Source organism: Heloderma suspectum, chromosome 14 (assembly GCF_057233095.1).
Source record: "Heloderma suspectum isolate Gila_16-S chromosome 14, 16-S_ref, whole genome shotgun sequence".
Taxonomy (NCBI): Eukaryota; Metazoa; Chordata; class Lepidosauria; order Squamata; family Helodermatidae; genus Heloderma; species Heloderma suspectum.
The window spans coordinates 1,656,394-1,675,180 of NC_139471.1; the positions used below are offsets into that span (position 1 = coordinate 1,656,394).

At 48.4% G+C, this 18,787-nt stretch overlaps 1 protein-coding gene across 1 annotated transcript in view; it reads left to right on the forward strand.

Annotated features, from left to right (window-relative positions):
* COL5A1 (collagen type V alpha 1 chain) overlaps nucleotides 1-18,787 on the forward strand; it is a 253,839-nt gene that overhangs the window by 107,430 nt on the left and 127,622 nt on the right. The window contains exons 10-11 of the mRNA XM_084821216.1: nucleotides 7,215-7,256; nucleotides 7,538-7,600. Coding sequence (XP_084677342.1) covers nucleotides 7,215-7,256; nucleotides 7,538-7,600 — 105 coding nt within the window. The remainder of the gene's footprint in view (nucleotides 1-7,214; nucleotides 7,257-7,537; nucleotides 7,601-18,787) is intronic.

The following is an 18,787-nucleotide window of genomic DNA, read 5'->3' on the forward strand; positions in this document are numbered from 1 at the left end:
GGAAAAGCATCCTGTGTGAAATGTCTCTGTGTTGGTTATGCTGCTGTGAAGGCACAGAAACTAAGTTAGCAGCCTCTGTTCAGCCCCCCTCCCCTGCCCCTGGTTGAGCTCCCTCCTCCCCTCCTATCAGGTCCACACCCCCTTTTACAGTTGCGATGCCTCAGTTCCTTTTCAAAGCCGCCCCTCCTTAATCATTTCCCAGTCTCCACACCAGTAAACCAATTAACCCAGTTTTGCTTGGCAGAGCGGCCAAAGGAATGGCGGCTCCGTCTGACATGTGGAGTCAAAGGTTTTCCTGTGCTGCCCCTGATGGTTTCTCCTCTGAGGGGGAAATGAACTCAGAAACAGTGCGGGCTGTCACTGCTTCTCAAAACTCCTCCTCCATCGCCAGCCTCCGCTTCAGACAAGGAACTCGAAAGGGTGTGCGCGTGTGGAGCGGGGGCGTGGAATCAGCAGTTTGTCCAGCCCTAGTATGGCAGGATCTGCTAAAACGGTTGCATAAACTCCTCTCTGCAAGACGTTTCAGAGAGGGAACAAAACACAGTTCAGCTTCATCATCCCCAAAGAATTTGGCAGCCCCAGCTGCTTGCAAAATGCTGGACCGCCGAGCCGAACGGTTTGCCAGAAGGTAAACAAGACCAAATGCTGCTGCCGCTGCCTTTTCCTCTCTTTGTTTGGCCTGTCCAAAGAAGGAACATTCAGGGGGTTTTTCACATATATTTTCAGAAGCACCCCTCATCTACAGCAAAGGCTTAGAGGCAATGAGAGGAGATGGGGATATGGCTCCAGGTTTGATTGGGTGCCTCCCTCCCCTCCTCAGCATGAGGCTGCAAGGACGCTAAATAATACATTTGCTTGACGGGAGGGCTGCTTACTGTACTTTTGAGAACAGCTGGTCGGGGGGGTGCGCGCGCGGGCATGCTTTCTTGCAAAATCAAAAGGCAACATTCTCTTGCAGCCTGCAAGCTACAGTTTGACAGTGCTGAGAGCAGGGGTGCACAACTTTTTCAGCCCCTGGGGACCAGATCCGGGGTCTGCTGGTGGCTGCACTTGTGCACATCCAGACACACCCGCCACTGTTAGTGGGACTTGCAGTGAGTCTTTCTTTGCCCCGCTCCTCCTCTTCTCCTTCCTCTTCCTCCTCCTCAAGCTCTTTGGATGTCCCACTCCCCACCTTAACGGTGCTGAGCAGGGATGTCCATCACCGGGAAATCTGGCCCCTTTTGGGCTTGCTGGATCTCTGCAGCATGGCCAACGTGGCTTGCTTTTGCAAGCTGAGCCACGCATTTCTCCCAGACTCCGGGAAGTGTGTACGTATGTTTTTTGTCTCGGCTGTACTTTGCACAAAGAGAGAGTTGCAGAAATTACGGCCACAAATTGTGCAAATTTGCTTAATTTGTGCAAATTACAGCCATAATTTGCACAAATCATACAAATTTGTGCAAATTGTGGCCGTAATTTACATAAATTCAAAAACATCAAAACTATGCTAGCTGCCCCAACTTGTTGCAGGCGGAGTCAGGCCAGCTAGCAGAAGATGGAATGGAGTCTGGGGCGGGGGGGGAATGAAAGCACGTCAAGTTCCACCCCCCAGCTGGACTCCTCCAACATCCCTAGTGCTGAGCAGATAACCCAAAATGTTGGAATTTCTTCCGAGGAGAGACTCCAGATGTCCCCTGAGCTGGAGCTAAAGCTAAAGCTAAACAATCCATGTAGGTCTGGCAAATGCCAGGAATATTTGCATCATGAATGGGCAACTCAGTCCCTCCCCCTTTCGTTAGCCTTCTTGTGGAGATCTGCCATGCTTCTGGGAATGGGATGTCAAAAGTCAGGCCCTGGGGGAGGGGGTGTGCGCGCACGTGATTTCAAGCTATTCCCAGAAAGATCCAACTTCCGGCAACCCTTGGTGACTTTAAGGGATTCCTTAACAAGACAGAGCAGGGGTAAGTGCTGAGAGGAGGCGGAAGGTTGAGGCTGGCCTTCAGATTAGCCACATGCCAGAAAAATTGACCCTTGGGGGGGAGGAGACCTCAAGGAGATTTCTAATCCCCCCAATCCTAATTATGCACACTTTCTCTTGCTTTAAAGCTACTGCTGTCACACCTTCCTTAGTAAACCCCTTGAAGTAAAAGCTGTGTTTGGAAAAACAAAACAAAACATGTTCCTTTTTTACTCTAGAGTAAATGTAGGGATTTAAATCTGGATTGGGAACCTGACACATGGGTGTTGGTGGGGCTTTATGTGTTTGCTTTGATGGATCACTATTTGGGAATATACATTGTAGGTACAGGGACCCTATTGCAAATGGGGATCACAATGTGTGGCTGATATTCCATGTCAGTCCTACATAGAAAAGACCCATTGAAAGGAATGAGACTTAAGTTAGTCATGACTAATTGAAGCTCCATTTGTTTTAATGGGTCTACTCTATGTAGGACTAACATGGGATACTACCCTATGTGTGTGTGTGTGTGTGGGGTGAAAGTTAACCACCTCACCCCTCAGGCTAATTTGTGCAACTTTCCTCCATAGACTAAACCAAGGTTGATTTAGTTACAGGGAAAATTTGTGCAAATTAGGAAATTTGTGCAATTTGAACTGGGAAAGTTGCGCAAATTGGACGCAAGCACATGTCTGGCGATTTATGGATATTTTTTTGGCGGACACATGCTCGCAATTGCATCTGGGGCTTTGAACAGGACATGTTTGCAAAAGTGAAATTCTCATACATCTAGGGGTGTACAAAACCCCGCTTACCTGGCTCTGCTGGGGTCCGCAATTGGGGGGAGGCGATCCGTTCCTCCCCCCCGGAATCCTGCCCAGCCGGCTCCACTCCGCGGCCAGTCTGCGGAGCCACCAGCCAGGCCAACTGGTAGCAGGGTCTCCAGCCGCTGCCGGGCTGCTACGAACGCAAATGGCGTCCTGCATAGGGGATGCCATTTGCGTCCCTACCCTAGCCCGTGATAGGCTAAGTAAATACTTATGTAGCCTATCACGACGAAAGGCAGCTATGCAAATGGTGGTGGCTACAGCAGCCGCCATTTGCGTGGCTGCCTTTTGACATGATAGACTACGTAAGTATTTACGTAGCCTATCACGGCCTCATCAGGGATGCAAATGACGTCCCTGCGTTAGCCATGATAGGCTACGTAAATACTTACATAGCCTATCACGGCATTCCTAGGAAGGCGAATGGAGGCCACCGACGTGGCTGCCATTCGAGGAGCACCCACCAGCGAACAGCACCAGGTAGGCTCCATTTCGCATGTGTTTCACGGGGTGGGGGGGCTTTGGTCCACCACGGATTCTGGGGGGCTGAATGCGCTGGCATTCGGCCTCACTGTGATCCGTGACAGAATTCTCCGCCATCCCTACATACATCCTTAATCTACCACTGGATAGATGCTTGCACTGGCTCATGCTGATCCTGATCCATGGTCTGGCCAAGACCCAGTGTTGGCCCTGGCCATGAATGTGAGTCTCTCCACAGCTAAGGAAAAGCAAAGTCTCTGCATCCATACAATGTTCACATCCTACGTCAGGGAACAAGCATCAGGCACGTGTCTTCGGTGCAACGTATCCCACGCACCATGGGACGCTGACGTGTCTTGACTCAGCCCTTGCTCCACCTAGCGCAGAGCAGGGGCTCTGCCCACGGGGCGAGGCTGCCCATGGTTTGCCACGTTGCATCAGAGGCAACACTTGCAGTCTGATATGGTGACATCGGTCCCCATCAGACAAAGGATTTGGTTAGGTTGGATGCACCTGCCAGTTTCCCTGTTGCCCACATTCAAATTTCTAAAGTATTAAGTTCTTTCCATCTTGACTTTGGGGGATTTTGTGGATTTCGGTACATTCTTCTCAAAAAATGAACTGAAATGAAAATCCCCACCCATTTGCACTGGACCAATTCAATAGGTACCTGGAGAGAAACACGTTGTCCTTCCCTGCCATATAGCTGCTAAGGATGAGGAGCCCATCAGAACAAAGGGCTGGCAGCCCTAATTCAGTGCCACAAATGTGGCGGAGTGCACAGGGATGAGAATGCAGCTGCCCAGGAGCCGCGCACTCAAAGCCGCCGGGCCAGGCTGGCCAGATCTGTCAGCTTCGGTTTCTCCCACCTTTATTTTTTTTAGCCATATGTCCTTTCCATCTCAGAGATGAAGAAATCTGGTGCAGTGCCTCTTGAAATGTCCCTTGTCCATGGCATTAGAATTAAATTGGTAGTTGGCATCCTTAGATCTCATGGGTTTGCTACAGATGTAGTAACAGCCTGTTACTTGCTGCCAGACAAAGTGACCTCTGTCATGCTTATCCTGGGTGTGCGTTTTCCCATCAAAGGGACGAGTTCTGTCCTCTCCTGTCCGTTGCGGGGAGGGGGTCCAGAGCAGAGCTTGCCATCGGAGACCCTTGGCCAATCTCGCTGGGAGGACAAGGGAACAGCCCTGATGTCACCCTGCTCTTAGTGGGCACGGCTCCACCAAGTGACCGCAGTGTCAGCCCTGCCCTGTGGGCTGTGGGGAAACGGGCAGCCCTCCTCTGAAGGTGGTGTCATTTGATTCAGGGCTTCTTGGCCTTCCCCTGATGGAGCTGGCTAATTTCCCGAGTATTATTATTGTTTAAAAACACCAGTTGTATCTCATTTGGCAACATGTCATACGTCTGATCAGAGTCACAGGCTTGTCTTGGGTCTGGATAGGTGAATCTGTCAGTTTTGCTTTCTCCCACGTTCAGTTTTGGGTTATTTTAATCTCAAGTTCTTTCCTTCCTGAATATGAAGAACTTTGTAAAGTTTGGTAATATTCTCTCTCTCTCTCTCTGTGTCTCTGTCTGTCTGTCTGTCTCTCTGTCTCTCTGTGTATCTGAGATGAAAGTCTTGCCCATCTGCACCAGTCATATTCAATAGGTACAACTATTCCCAGCATTGGAGAGGAACACATTGTACCTCCTGCCATGTAGCTGTTAATGTTGGGGAGCCCATCAGAAAAAAAGAGGTGGCACCCTTAATTCAGCACTAACATGGCTGAATACGCAGGGATTCAAAACCAGGGTTTTAGGAGTGAAGCCCTCGAAGCCCTGAGCCTCCATGGACAAATCTGGCGGCTTTGGTTTCTCCTACATTCATTTTTAAAAAATAAATAATGTCAAGTTGTTTTTGTCCTGAATGGAGAACACTGTGACTTTAGTGACTCCTTATCAAAACCGAGCTGAGATGAAAGGCTCACCCCCACCTACTTGTGTAATCAGACTAGCTTTCCTTGATATCAAATATAACGTCAAGACATGAAGGACATGAGTTGGACAGGATGGATTATATGAAATGTAGTCTCCTTCCTCCTTGACTGTTACAGTCAGCAAACTACAGCTGGGAAAGCTGCGGCTGGTGGATAACAGTGTTAGGATGGCCACCTGCTTCTTTTTTCTTTCCCCTGTCAGGGCTGCTGTGCCTTTTGGAGATTTGTGGGGCACAAATCAGCCCCCCTGGCAAAAGAAGCTTTTTCTGCCATGGCAAGAGAAAGCGCCACAGGCCAGGATCCTGGGCATCGCCCAGATGTTACCAGGCACAAGAGACCTGCAAGAAGAATGGAGAGGAGCCTCTAGTGCCAGGGTGTCAAAGCTCAGCCCCGCCTGGGGCCCCAGTCCAGCCCCCTGGGATTCCCAGAGTGACCACGCCCCCTTCCCCTGGACCACCCATCATTTGGTGGTTTCCCAGCTTCTCTGTATCCCCCCCCCCTTCTAAAAGCTGGAAATGCCTCTCCTAAGGTGTAGTGACTGGTAGTAAGCACTTCAAGTGAAAATATGTTGGCATTTGGGGTATGTAGCATTTGGGGCTCCACCCCTTTTGCCTTTGGCCCCACCCACCCCTGGAATGCAACCCCAAGAGCTCCTCCGACATTAAATTCAGCTTTCAGTCTGAAAGAACTTCTTCAAGCCCCTGCTGCAGGGAAGCTGGTATTCCATGCAGACCTAATTCCACGCTGGCTGTGTTTGGTGGTCAAATGTGCCCGGCTTGGATTCTGTGTGTGCAGGGAGAGGCAAGAGTCAGTCGTCTTAGTACAGTTACCATTAACTAGGGATGTGCAAATCAGCAACACTCAAGTTCGCCAAAGTTCCCCAAATTCCTTCCTGAAGCTTGTTCTGAACTGAGTCCGTATCAGACTGCAAACTTTTTTTCTTTTTGCATAAAAACCCATGCGTATTTTCACGCATATTTTGTCCAAATGTATGCTTCAATTGTGCACATCTTTAAAATGTACATATTCTTGTCCTATTGATTGAGGCGTATTTGCGCGCATTTACCAAAAGCATGTGTTTATTCATGCACATTTTCCAAATGCACGCACGCTGCTGAATGCATTTTTTTGGTCCATGAATCACATTGCAAGCTTGGAAATGTATGGACTTTGACTGCAGGTGGCATCCAACTGCACATTTTGTCCAGAAAGTGCAAATTGGGTAAATGCTAGTCAAACCCGAACTGAACTGAATTTCTCAGACATCTCTATCGTTAACCCAGTTAGTATATAATTAACACTCACATCCTTCTTAATCTTTGAGTTGATTATGTTTGTGGCAGTCTATGTCCATATATGCCACGATTCCACAGGAATGTAGAAAAGGCACAGAATGTTGGGCTTAGAACTCCGCTGGTTGAGAATCTCATCTTTTTCTTTTCTTTTTTCTTTTCCTTTTTAAGAGGCAAATCTCCAGCCCTTATGGCCTTAAAGTATGTGGGCAAAGCCAGGTGAAATACCAGAAGCCAGAGGTTTGGCTGTGGGTGGGAACAGGGAAGCCAATGCCTCTCCTTGTAAACCAAATAAATGTGTTCCAATTGCATAATTCCCACAGGTCACAGAATTCAGTTTTTCTTAGTGGAAAATGTAATTGCAGAATTTTGCTTTTTATTTTAAAACGAGTCACTGTGGTGTAGTGGTTAGAGTGCTGGACTGGGACTTGGGAGGTCCGAGTTCTAATCCCCGCTGGGCCACAAAGCTCACTGGCTGACTTATGCCAGTCACTGACTCTCGGCCTAGCTTACTTTGCAGGGTTATTGTGTGGATAAAGTGAAGAGGAGGAGGATCATGTATGCCACCTTGGGTTCCCTGGAGGAAAGGCGAAATATAAATATAATGTATACATACATACATACTCCTGGAGTGCCCACTGATGTGCGTATTAAATGTTTTTTCCATCTCTGTCTTGCTGTTTTTCAGGGCATGCTTGTTGAAGGCCCGTCCGGCCCAGAAGGCCCAGCGGTAAGTTGGGTCTATAATATATACGCATCCCCCCGACCCTTTCCTCTTCTTTTCTCCCACTTAGCACCAAACATAATGCATGAATGTGTGACTTCCACTGGTGCAAGTGCAAGTATGCAGAAAACAGCTGTTCCTAGGGTTCAATTGCTTCCACGTGATGGGCATGTCTTGCGATGTCAATTTGACCATGCTAAAATAAACAGATCCTTCTTGTACTTTTCATGTTCACGTGCTCCCTTTTGGTCTTGCAGCTAATCATCTTTCTTTTTCTTCCACATCAGGGTCTTCCAGGGCCTCCAGGAACAACTGGGCCCGTGGGTCCAATTGGTGATCCTGGAGAAAGGGTGAGTCCTCTTGCACTGGTATGAACTTGGGGTCGAGCATGAACCATTTCTTGTGAAACGCTGCTGATTTTTTCAAACACCCCAGTTTGGTACTGGGCTGGCTTAAGTCCAGTTTCCCTGCCTGTGTTGCCCCATGGAATTAGCATTTAGACCAGGGGTGTGCGATTCAGGGGGCATTTTCAAGCAAGATTTCCCTGGCTTAGGCTTCTGTAGCAGTAGCAAACTGTTACGGAAGCCCAAAATGGCTCAGTCTCACTTCAAAACAAGCACGATTTGCCTGTTTTAGGCTGCCCTATCATTTTGATGCCAATTTCAAAGGCCAACTAACAGTGTTTTTGCTGCTGCAGGTTTGAGCTAGGGGTGCAGGAGGAATCGGGGGGCGGGGGAGCTCAATGAGCTTTTGTTGGCTTGGCCCCACACTTTGGTCCTTTTCCTCCCAACTGGCACAACCAGGTCAGCAGCAACTCAGGACAGTTAGTGGAGTTTCCATGTTTTTTTTTAATTTGGGCAAATTTTGGCCACAACTTGCACAAATCTGTACTGGTACAAATTATGGCCCAACCAAAACAATAATATAGAAAAAGCCCCTGGAGTTCAGGGAAATGTCTGCAGCTTGGCCTGCAAAGGCACACTGAGTCGGGCCAGCAGCAGAGGTCTGCCGAGCCCCCAAAGGGCTGCATTTCCAAGTGACGGACATCCCTCACTCCAGCAGCTTGCGGACAATGGGAGAAGACAGGGCTTGTGTGGTCACAGAGGGAAAACGGAGTGTGTGTTGAAAGGACGCCTTCTGGGATCGAAGGCTGCTTGGTCAGATTAGGGCCCCTCCGCAAGGATGGACCCCTTCATGGATCACTGCCTTGTTGTGGCGAAGGGGCTTGCGTAACCCAGTGAAGCCATAAGCTATGCCATGCAGGGCCACCCAAGACGGACAGGTCATGGCAGAGAGTTCTGACAAAATGTGGTCCACTGGAGAAGGAAATGGCAACCCACTCCAGCATTCTTGCCAAGAAAACCCCATGGAACGTATCACAAGGCTAAAAGAGATGACGTCGGAAGATGAGCCCCTCAGGTCGGAAGGTGTCCAATATACTACTGGGGAAGAGCAGAGGGTATTTCCAAGTAGCGCCAGAAAGAGTGAAGCGGCTGGGCCAAAGCCGAAAGGACACTCAGCTGTGGATGTGTCTGGTGGTGAAAAGAAAATCTGATGCTGTAAAGAACAATATTGTTTAGGAACCTGGAATGTCAGATCAATGAATGAAGGTAAGCTGGAGGTGGTCAAACATGAGATGGCAAGATTGAACATCGACATCTTGGGAATCAGCGAACTAAAATGGACAGGCATGGCCGAATTTAATTCAGGTGACCATCATATCTACTACAATGGGCAAGAATCCCTTAGAAGAAATGGAGTAGCACTCATAGTCAACAAAAGGGTGGGAAAAGCAGTATTGGGGTACAATCTCAAAAACGATAGAATGATCTCAGTACGAATCCAAGGCGAACCATTCAACATCAGAGCAATTCAAGTCTATGCCCCAACCACTGATGCCGAAGAAGCTGAGGTTGATCGGTTCTATGAAGACCTACAACACCTTCTAGAACTAACACCAAAAAAAGATGTCCTCTTCCTCATAGGGGATTGGAATGCTAAAGTAGGAAGTCAAGAAATCACCGGGATAACAGGCAAGCATGGCCTTGGTGTACAAAATGAAGCAGGACAAAGGCTAATAGAGTTTTGCCAAGACAACACGCTGATCATAGCAAACACTCTTTTCCAACAGCACAAGAGGCGACTCTACACTACACATGGACATCACCAGATGGTCAATATCGAAATCAGATTGATTATATCCTTTGCAGCCAAAGATAGAGAAGATCTGTACAGTCAGTAAAAACAAGACCTGGAGCTGACTGTGGCTCGGATCATGAGCTTCTTGTTGCAAAATTTCGGCTTAAATTGAAGAACATAGGGAAAACCACTAAACCATTCATGTATGACCTAATTCATATCCCTTATGAATATACAGTGGAGGTGACGAATAGATTTAAGGGATTAGACCTGATAGACAGAGTGCCTGAGGAACTATGGACGGAGGTCATAACATTGTTCAGGAGGCAGCAATGAAATCCATCCCAAAGAAAAAAAAATGCGAGAAAGCCAAGTGGCTGTCTGATGAGGCTTTACAAGTAGCTGAGGAAAGAAGGGAAGCGAAAAGCAAGGGAGAAAGGGGAAGATATACCCAACTGAATGCAGAGTTCCAGAGAATAGCAAGGAGAGACAAGAAGGCCTTTTTAAATGAACAATGCAAAGAAATCAAAGAAAACAACAGAATGGGAAAGACTAGAGATCTCTTCAAGAAAATCGGAGATATCAAGGGAAAGTTTTGTGCAAAGACGGGCATGATAAAGGACAAAGAAGGCAGGGACCTAACAGAAGCAGATGAGATTAAGAAGAGGTGGAAAGAATACACAGAAGAACTATACAGGAAAGATCTTAATGTCCCTGATAGCCATGATAGTGCGCTCACTGAACTTGAGCCGGACATCCTCGAGAGTGAAGTCCAGTGGGCCTTAGGAAGCATTACTAAAAACAAAGCTAGCGGAGATGACAGTATTCCAGCTGAGCTATTTAAGATCCTAAAAGATGATGCTGTTAAAGTGCTGCACTCAATATGCCAACAAATTTGGAACACTCAGTAGTGGCCACAAGACTGGAAAAGATCAGTTTACATTCCAATTCCAAAGAAGGGCAACGCCAAAGAGTCTTCAAACTACCGCACAATTGCGCTCATTTCACGTGCCAGCAAGGTGATGCTCAAAATGCTACAAGCTAGGCTTCAGCAGTATGCGAACCGAGAACTACCAGAACTACAAGCTGGGTTTCGAAGAGGCAGAGGAACTAGAGATCAAATTATTTATTTTATTTACTTTATTTATTTCATTTCTATACCGCCCAATAGCCGAAGCTCTCTGGGCGGTTCACAAAAATTAAAACCAAACAGCACACAATAAAACAATTTAAAATATATAGAACATTAAAGCCTCAATATAACAATACAACCACAATAAAACCTAGCAGCAGTGCTGGAGTTTAAAATACAGATATAAAACAGCAAAGATAAAAATTTAGAAAGCTAAAATGCTAAAATGCCTGGGAAAATAAAAAGGTCTTCACCTGGCGCCGAAAGGAATACAATGTAGGTGCCAGCAAACCTCACTAGGGAGCTCATTCCTAAGCCGGGGTGCCACAGCCGAAAAAGCCCTCCTCCTAGTAGCCACCCGCCTCACTTCCTTTGGCAGGGGCTCACGGAGAAGGGCCGCTGACGATGATCTTAAGGTCCGGGCAGGCACATATGGGAGGAGGCGATCCTTCAGGTAACCTGGCCAAAAGCCATTAAGGGCTTTGAATGTTAACACCAGCACTTTGAATCGGGCCTGGAAATGGACTGGCAGCCAGTGCAGCTGGAAAAGTACTGGCATAATATGAGCTTGCCAACTTTCGCTGGATCATGGAGAAAGCAAGAGAATTCCAGAAAAACGTCTATTTCTGCTTCACTGACTATGCTAAAGCCTTTGATTGTGTGGATCACAACAAACTGTGGCAAATTCTTAAAGAGATGGGAGTACCAGACCACCTTACCTGTCTCCTGAGAAACCTGTACGAGGGCCAAGAAGCAACAGTAAGAACCAGACATGGAACAACCGATTAGTTCAAAATTGGGGAAGGAGTACGACAACGCTGCATATTGTCCCCCTGCTTATTTAACTTATATGCAGAGTACGTCATGAGAAACGCCGGGTTGGATGAATCACAGGTCGGAATTAAGATTGCCAGGAGAATTATCAACAACCTCCGATATGCAGATGATACCACCCTAATGGCAGAAAGCGAAGAGGATCTAAAGAGCCTCTTGTTGAGGGTGAAAGTGGAGAGTGCAAAAGCTGGTTTGAAACTCAACATTCAAAAAACGAAGATCATGGCATCTGGCCCCATCACTTCCTGGCATATGGAAGGGGAAGAAATGGAAGCAATGACAGATTTTATTTTCTTGGGCTCCAAGATCACCGCAGACAGTGCCTGTAGCCATGAAATTAAAAGACGCTTGCTCCTTGGGAGGAAAGCTATGGCAAACCTAGACAGCATAGTAAGAAGCAGAGACATCACCTTGCCGACAAAGGTCCGTCTAATCAAAGCTATGGTTTTCCCAGTAGTAATGTATGGCTGTGAGAGCTGGACTATAAGGAAGGCTGAGTGCCGAAGAATCGATGCTTTCGAACTGTGGTGCTGGAGAAGACTCTTACGAGTCCCCTGGACTGCAAGGAGGTCAAATCAGTCAATCCTTAAGGAAATCAACCCTGAGTGCTCATTGGAAGGACAGATACTGAAGCTGAAGCTCAAATATTTTGGCCACCTAATGCAAAGAGAAAAGTCCCTGGAAAAGACCCTGATGCTGGGAAAGACTGAAGGCAAAAGGAGAAGGGGACGGCAGAGGATGAGATGGCTAGATAGCATCACTGTTGCAATGAATATGGACTTGAGCACACTCCGGGAGAGAGCGGAGGACAGGAAGGCCTGGCGTGCTATGGTCCATGGGGTCACGAAGAGTCGGACACGACTGAATGACTGAACAACAACAAGCAAGGATGGAGCCACCTTTCCCAGGAATGTGGGGATGAACCTGAAGGCACTTCAAGGGAGAACGGGGGCGTGGGACTCAGGACTATTTCTCCACTTGCCAATTCTCCCCTACAACGTTCCCTGTCCCTCGGCATTTTTCCTTTCCCAGCCAGACTCAGTTCCAGCCTCAGAACCACCTGGGAGAACAATGGAGGACATACTGGCTGGTTTAGCAGTGACGGGAGAGGGCTCAAGAATGCCCCCATCAATGCTTCCATGCAAATGTAGAATTGTAGCATTTTTGAGTTGTAGGTTCACTCAGAGGTCATCCAGTCCAGCCCCCATGCAATGCAGAATCTACTGGATGCAGCTACAGCATCTCTGACAGGTGGCCACCCAGCCTCTGCTTAAATACCGTCCAGAAAAGAAGATTTCACCACCTCCTGAGGCAGCTTGTTTCACTACTGGACAGCTCGTACCTCTAGGTAGTTTCTCCAATCGCCCCCCCCCCCAATCTGTTTCCCTGCCATTTCAATCCATTGATTCTAGCTCTGCCCTCTGGAGAAACAAGAGAATTACAATCCTACACGCATCGACTTGTGAAATTCATCCCACTGAATTAAACTTGACTTACTTCTGAGTTGACAAGTGTAGGATTGCACGGTTAGGCCATAAGCCGGACTCCTAAAGCGGGAGGGGGGACACATTCCTCGTGGGACGCATATGGCTTTGACTTCGAGTGCAGCCCCTGGTAGCCGCTGCAGGAGTGGAACAGGGGAGGGGGAAATAGCCCCTGGGCCTCTGTGGTTGGCCGCTCCTGTTCTGCAGCACGCTGCCTGGTCGCTTCTGCTTGAAGTGGGAATGGCCAAACAGACCACGGAGCTTCCATCCACGGATTGTTTCTCGTGACGTGCAAAGTGAGAACTTGCATGTGCCTCTCCCCAGGCAAGTTGGAGTCCTAAGCAGGGACGTCTCTCGCTGGGAAGTCCAGCCCTTTCGGGCTCACCAGATTCCCACATCGCCCTTGACTTGGCTTGCCTTAGCGAGATGAGCCGTGGGTTTCCTCCTGAAATCTGGGAACTTCTTTGGGTTTTTAAAAGTTCACGTAAATAGTAATTTGTGCCAATTGTGGCCAAAATGTGCATTACTTGTGGCTGAAATTTCCAGGAATTATGCAAATTTCAGTCACAATGTGTGCAAATTGCTATTTACACTCATCAGCCCCTCCTCCAATCTGTGAACTGGCCTGTTTCGATGCAGCTCGGATTGGGCCAGCCAGTGGGAAAATGAGCCGAAGTCTGGAGGGCCAAGCTGACGACAGCTCAGCGAGCCCCACCCTCCTGGACAGATTCCTCCAACATCCCGTGTCATAAGCCACGGTTCTGCGGAGCCAAGCAGAAGCGAAGGAGGAGCATGCACCAGCAGGCTGGCGTGTTCCCAATAAAGCGGAATTCTTGAGAATCCTGGCACATGGTGATGAGCAAGCGCGGCCTTGGCGTCTTGCTGTGACAAGGCAAAGAAGGGCCCGGAAACTTGCCCTTGCCTTTGGAGTGAGTGCCCTGTTGCCCTCTAAGAGGATTCTGCTTGGAGACAAAGTAGAGGTAACACACAAACACACACCATGTTTGAGCTGAACTTCATAAGCGTAAAATTGGATTTCATGGGAAACGTCTGCTTCCTTTGCTGGCTTGCCACAGGATGGCTTGCAAGCTCCAAGGAGGAGTCCGCGCATGGACCGTGATGATTCACAGGGGTTCTTATTCTGATGTGATGGTGTGAGATGACATATCACATTTTGACACACTTATACGGGAGCTCAAAAGATGTATGTTGGTTTATTTCCCCTTGTGCCTTCAGAATTTCCCCTCTTTTGGTCAAGTCTTAGCTATAGCTTTGGAGTAGCTCGCTTCAGAAATTGCCTTCTTCAGTGGCGGCTGGTGTGGATAGGTCCCGCCCTCTCAATTAATGAATGGATAAAATTAAGTAATGCAGAAGCTGAGAAAAGATGTTTGACTCAATTATGTTTGGTTGGATCCAGATTTAAGATGGATCAACTGTGCGGGCAGAAGTGGAGTCCCTGCCCCCTCCTTCCCACGGCAGCTGCTCCAGTCCCCTGAAAATGCTACACAGGGAGTCAGGAGACACTGCTGAATGGGGTGGGCTGTGGTGTTGTGGGGGGGAGGTGGGACCCCCCAAATCAGGGGGAGGGACCCTCTGCAATCAGAGAGGCCTTCCTCTTGCAAAAGGACTCTTGTGGAACGCAGATCTTGGATAACCAGATAAAATATATCCCATTTATTTCCAAGTTTATTTATGAATAATAGTGCGTGTATACTGCTTACATTAATAAAATCTCTGGGTGGTTTACATGCAAAAATAACAAACACAGCTAAAAGTGCACGTGTAATGGAACACTTTAAAAAATCAATTTACAACAACAAAGGGTAAGATGAAAGAAAGGGTAAGAGGAAAAGAAACAATGAAACGACAGTAAAATGGAGCATCATCATAATGCACCACGCATAATGCATCACCACGCATAATGCATCATTTAACTGCACCACGTTTCCTCCTTCCTGAACTGTACAGGGGAAGGTTTTCCATAGGAAATGCACTGAGATAAATCCACTGGATCGATTCCTTGGGAGTATAAAATGCCCGACAGGGCGAAGGGAAATGCAGGATGCCAACATCAACTGCAGGGCGCGTTGCTCTCTGGAGCCCATCCGGTCACCAGGGGACGCTTCCCTGTGCCATCCCACCAGCGGCCAGCAGATGGCGCTCCGGGGGTCATCCAAGTCAGTCTGGCCGCACCATCTGGGACGCTCTTTGGGGCTCAGCCTGGCTTTCTCTTGGGCTGGCCGCATTCCTGTTTAGAGAGCAACAGCTAATTTGGATGTTACGGCCCGTAAGTCTGTGTGACACAACCTTCGGTCCCTCAGTCAGGAAACAGAGTAGGATGTTCTTATTCCCACCAGCCAAAGAGAGAGAGAGAGAGAGAGAAGTTAATGAACCATCCAAAATGTCAAAGCAGATTAAATCCTTTGTTGGAAGCACTACGAAGATGGAAATGGCCAAGAATATCTCCATATAGAAGAACAGCTGAAACGGCGCTCTCAACACTGGGTTAGTTTCTTAAGGCCCATCCAACCGAGCCCTCTCCCGAGAGCACCCTTTCCCCATAAAACAGTTCAGGGCTCTTATCTGCTCTGCTGAGCCAGCATTAGTAGGGCAGTCGTAGCAACACCACAATCTGGTGTAATGGACTAAGAGCGGAAGCCGAGGGATCCCCTGTTCCAGGTCCACTCTGGCCAAGAGCAAGGGAGACCTTTGGTATCAGGACTGGCAAACCTGTCGGTTTTGTTTTCTCCTCCATTCCATTTTCTAAAACCCCAGTGGCCGGCCCCACCTTAGGTCAGTGCCAGCTCCAGGTTTCGGAGGCCCTTGGGCAAGACACCCTCTGTGCCCCCCCCAGTGAGCCCGCCTCCTCACCGCCAGGGTCACCAGCTGCTCTCGCTTCTCCTCCTCTTTCTCCTCACTGCTCCCACCTGCTAGCTGGACAGGCATAGAGCCGGGGAGCCAGGCGGCTGCGGCACCTCCCGCTCCTCCTCCTCGCTGCCACTGTTGCCTGCCAGAGCGAGAGGCCGGGGAGCCAGCAGGGCGCAGTGGGGAGAGGAGGAGCCACTCCAGGGGGCTCCTGTGGGGATGTTGGCCCTTGGCAGGTGCCCACTCATGCCGGCCTTGCGTGGGCCCGAGCGTTCTCTCCCTGCCAGTTCGTTTCACGTCTCCGTAGGCGCTTGTCAACTGGCCCCTGCTGGGCTGTGGGATCTCGGCAGGTGCCCAACCATGCTGACTCTTGGCGCCGCCCTGTCCTAGGCGTAGCACAGCCAATGTGCCTAACAGAGTACAAGAGGACAGGCCCCCGCCCCAAGGAGCGTACAGTCGACGATTCCACACAGGGGGAGCTGAGAATGGCGGGCAAATGCCCGGGGCGAAAAGTTCCCCCTCTGGCACTTGCAGCCAGAAGGGAACCTCATGTGTGTTCCGGAACATTCACCATTCACGCGGTATGCTGCTGATGCTCGGCAGGCCCGGCTGGCCACCGGTGTGAACGGAGCGTCCTGGGAGGTGCAGCTGGATCCTTTGCGATGCGCAGGGATCTTGTGAGGCGTGCGGGGCTTGCGCGGATTGTGCAAAATGTTCCTTGGGAGTGCGAGGATCCCACGCCCAGGCCCCTGCCGGGGAACACGCAGAAGAAAGGCCACGTCCGTTTCACGGAGTCAGTTTAAGCCTGACATCTAGTGGCGCTGTTGGACCTCTGCAGGCTGCCCCTCTTTTTCAGCTCCTTCAACAGACCGGGCTATCCTGACTTCAGGGATGCCGTTTTGGGATAGTGCCACCTTCTCTCCCCCACTTCTGTGTTCCTGATTCACACCTGGTTATTGCTCTAGTCCTCCCCCTGCCCCCAGCCGTCTTACTGGCTCAACACAGAGAGCGATTATTGTTCTAAACAAATAAATGGGATATGCACGTCAAAGGCAGAGATCCCTTTGCTTAAAATAAAAAAGGGAAACTGTCTGTTCTCTGCTAAAGTTAAATGTGATTAAAACAAACAGATAAAATCACTGCAAATGCTTGCGGAGGTACTCCACATTCCTCCTCAAAGCTCGGTTTGCCCAAACACGAGCCTCCCCCTCTTTTTTCCTGTTGGGAAACGTCTGCATTTTTAAAAGTGCACGCTCAAAATGCGCTTCCCCCTTCAGTAGAGCATGAACAATGGACATTTTTCAAACCAGCTTGCAAATGTACAAATGTTTCCTCCCAAAATCATTTATGTTTGGGGTTAAAAAGTCAGTCTTGTTCAAATGTTTTGCCCGTGGAAACTAAATTCTTGTAGATCCCTAAGTTTGGAAAAACACTTGAATTTGGCAACTCTGAAAGGCAAGAGTCCTCTTGAAAGCATAACTTTTCGTTGGATTTGCAACCCTTCCCCGACAGCTCAACTTGAATAGCTCTGAATGCAAAGGAAACATTTGCATTTTGCATCTATGCCGTTTTCCATTTTATTGCTAGTGTAACTTGGAGCCTGTCCCATCAATGAGGTCCATTTCTATATTGCTGCAGCAGATTGAGGCAGGATGTTCAATCCACATTTTCGACAAGAACAGGTGGTTCAGCCTGACGAGACCCAGCTTGGGGAAAATGAACGTTCGGCCTGCTTTCAAGTGTGGAGAGAGAGAGAAACAAAACCTAGTTTAGATTTCTTTAATAAGAACTGTTCATTACACCATTAGTTTTTATGATTTAATATTATTATTTACCAGTTCCCAATATTGAAGGTTGCACAGTCCATTAGGACTTCCACCCTTTTTCACTGCCAGGTCCATTCCATGCTGAGATTTGTGATCCCCCCCCCCCCAGTCATAAATCTGCCCAAAATTTTCCATGCACTTTTTGGGGGAAGGGGAGTGTGGATTTAGTGTACCTTTTCAAATTGTATGCATTTTTGCATGCATTTGGCCATTGACTATGTGCCTTTTAAAAAGTTCACATTTTTCTTTGCACACTTTTCATAAGCGTGCATTTTATCAGATGCATTCCCCTCGCTTTCCAAACCCTGAAATGTACAGATTTTTAGATGCAGAGTTTGCCTGGCCCTTGTCGCTGCTTATTAGAGAACTTCATTTTTAGAAATCATCAGAGCAGATTTCCATTCCTGTGTACTCCAACTGTTCTTAATTACCAGCGACTCTCTCTCTGTCTCTCTGTCTCTCTTTGTGTGTTTTCTGATAATTCATTGATGCTATATTGTCCCTCCTTTTGCCTTTCGGAGATCCCTTGTTAAAACATAGCCTGATCCAACCTGGGACCCTTTAGATAAATGACCAATGATATAAGAACATAAGAAGAGCCCTGAGGCTGGATCAGACCAAAGGTCCATCTAGTCCAGCATTCTGTTCACACAGCAACCAACCAGCTGCCCACGGGAAACCCACAAGCAGGACATGAGACCAACAGCAGCCTCCCGCCCATGTTCCCCAGCAATGGGTGTACATAGGCTCATTTCCTCTGGTACTGGAGGTAGCAGATAACCATCAAGACTAGTAGGCGTGAATAGCCTTCTCCTCCAAGAATTTGTCCAACCCCCTTTTAAAGCCATCCAAATTGGTGGCCATCACTACATCCTGTGGTAGTGAGTTCCATAGTTTAACTATGTGCTGTGTGAAGAAGTACTTCCTTTTATCTGTCCTGGCCTCATGGCTGGGAATCATGGGGGCTGTGGGCAAACACATCTGCACTGAGTTCAAGAAGATGGTTTAGTGGGAGTGGTTGAGAGTATCTTTCCTTGGGGTCCTGTTCCCTCCCCAGGGAAGTGAAATCTCTAAATGCAGATGGACCTTTTCTCAAGTGTGTATGCAGAGACATGTATGTGCATGAACTCTAAGGTGCCCTGCAGCATGCTTCAGGTGCTGAGCTATAATTTGGACCATGATTGCACATTATCAGACAATTGTGAAGTTGCTGTTTTCCTAGAATATATCCTTCACCTTGCAAACACACACCCTTCT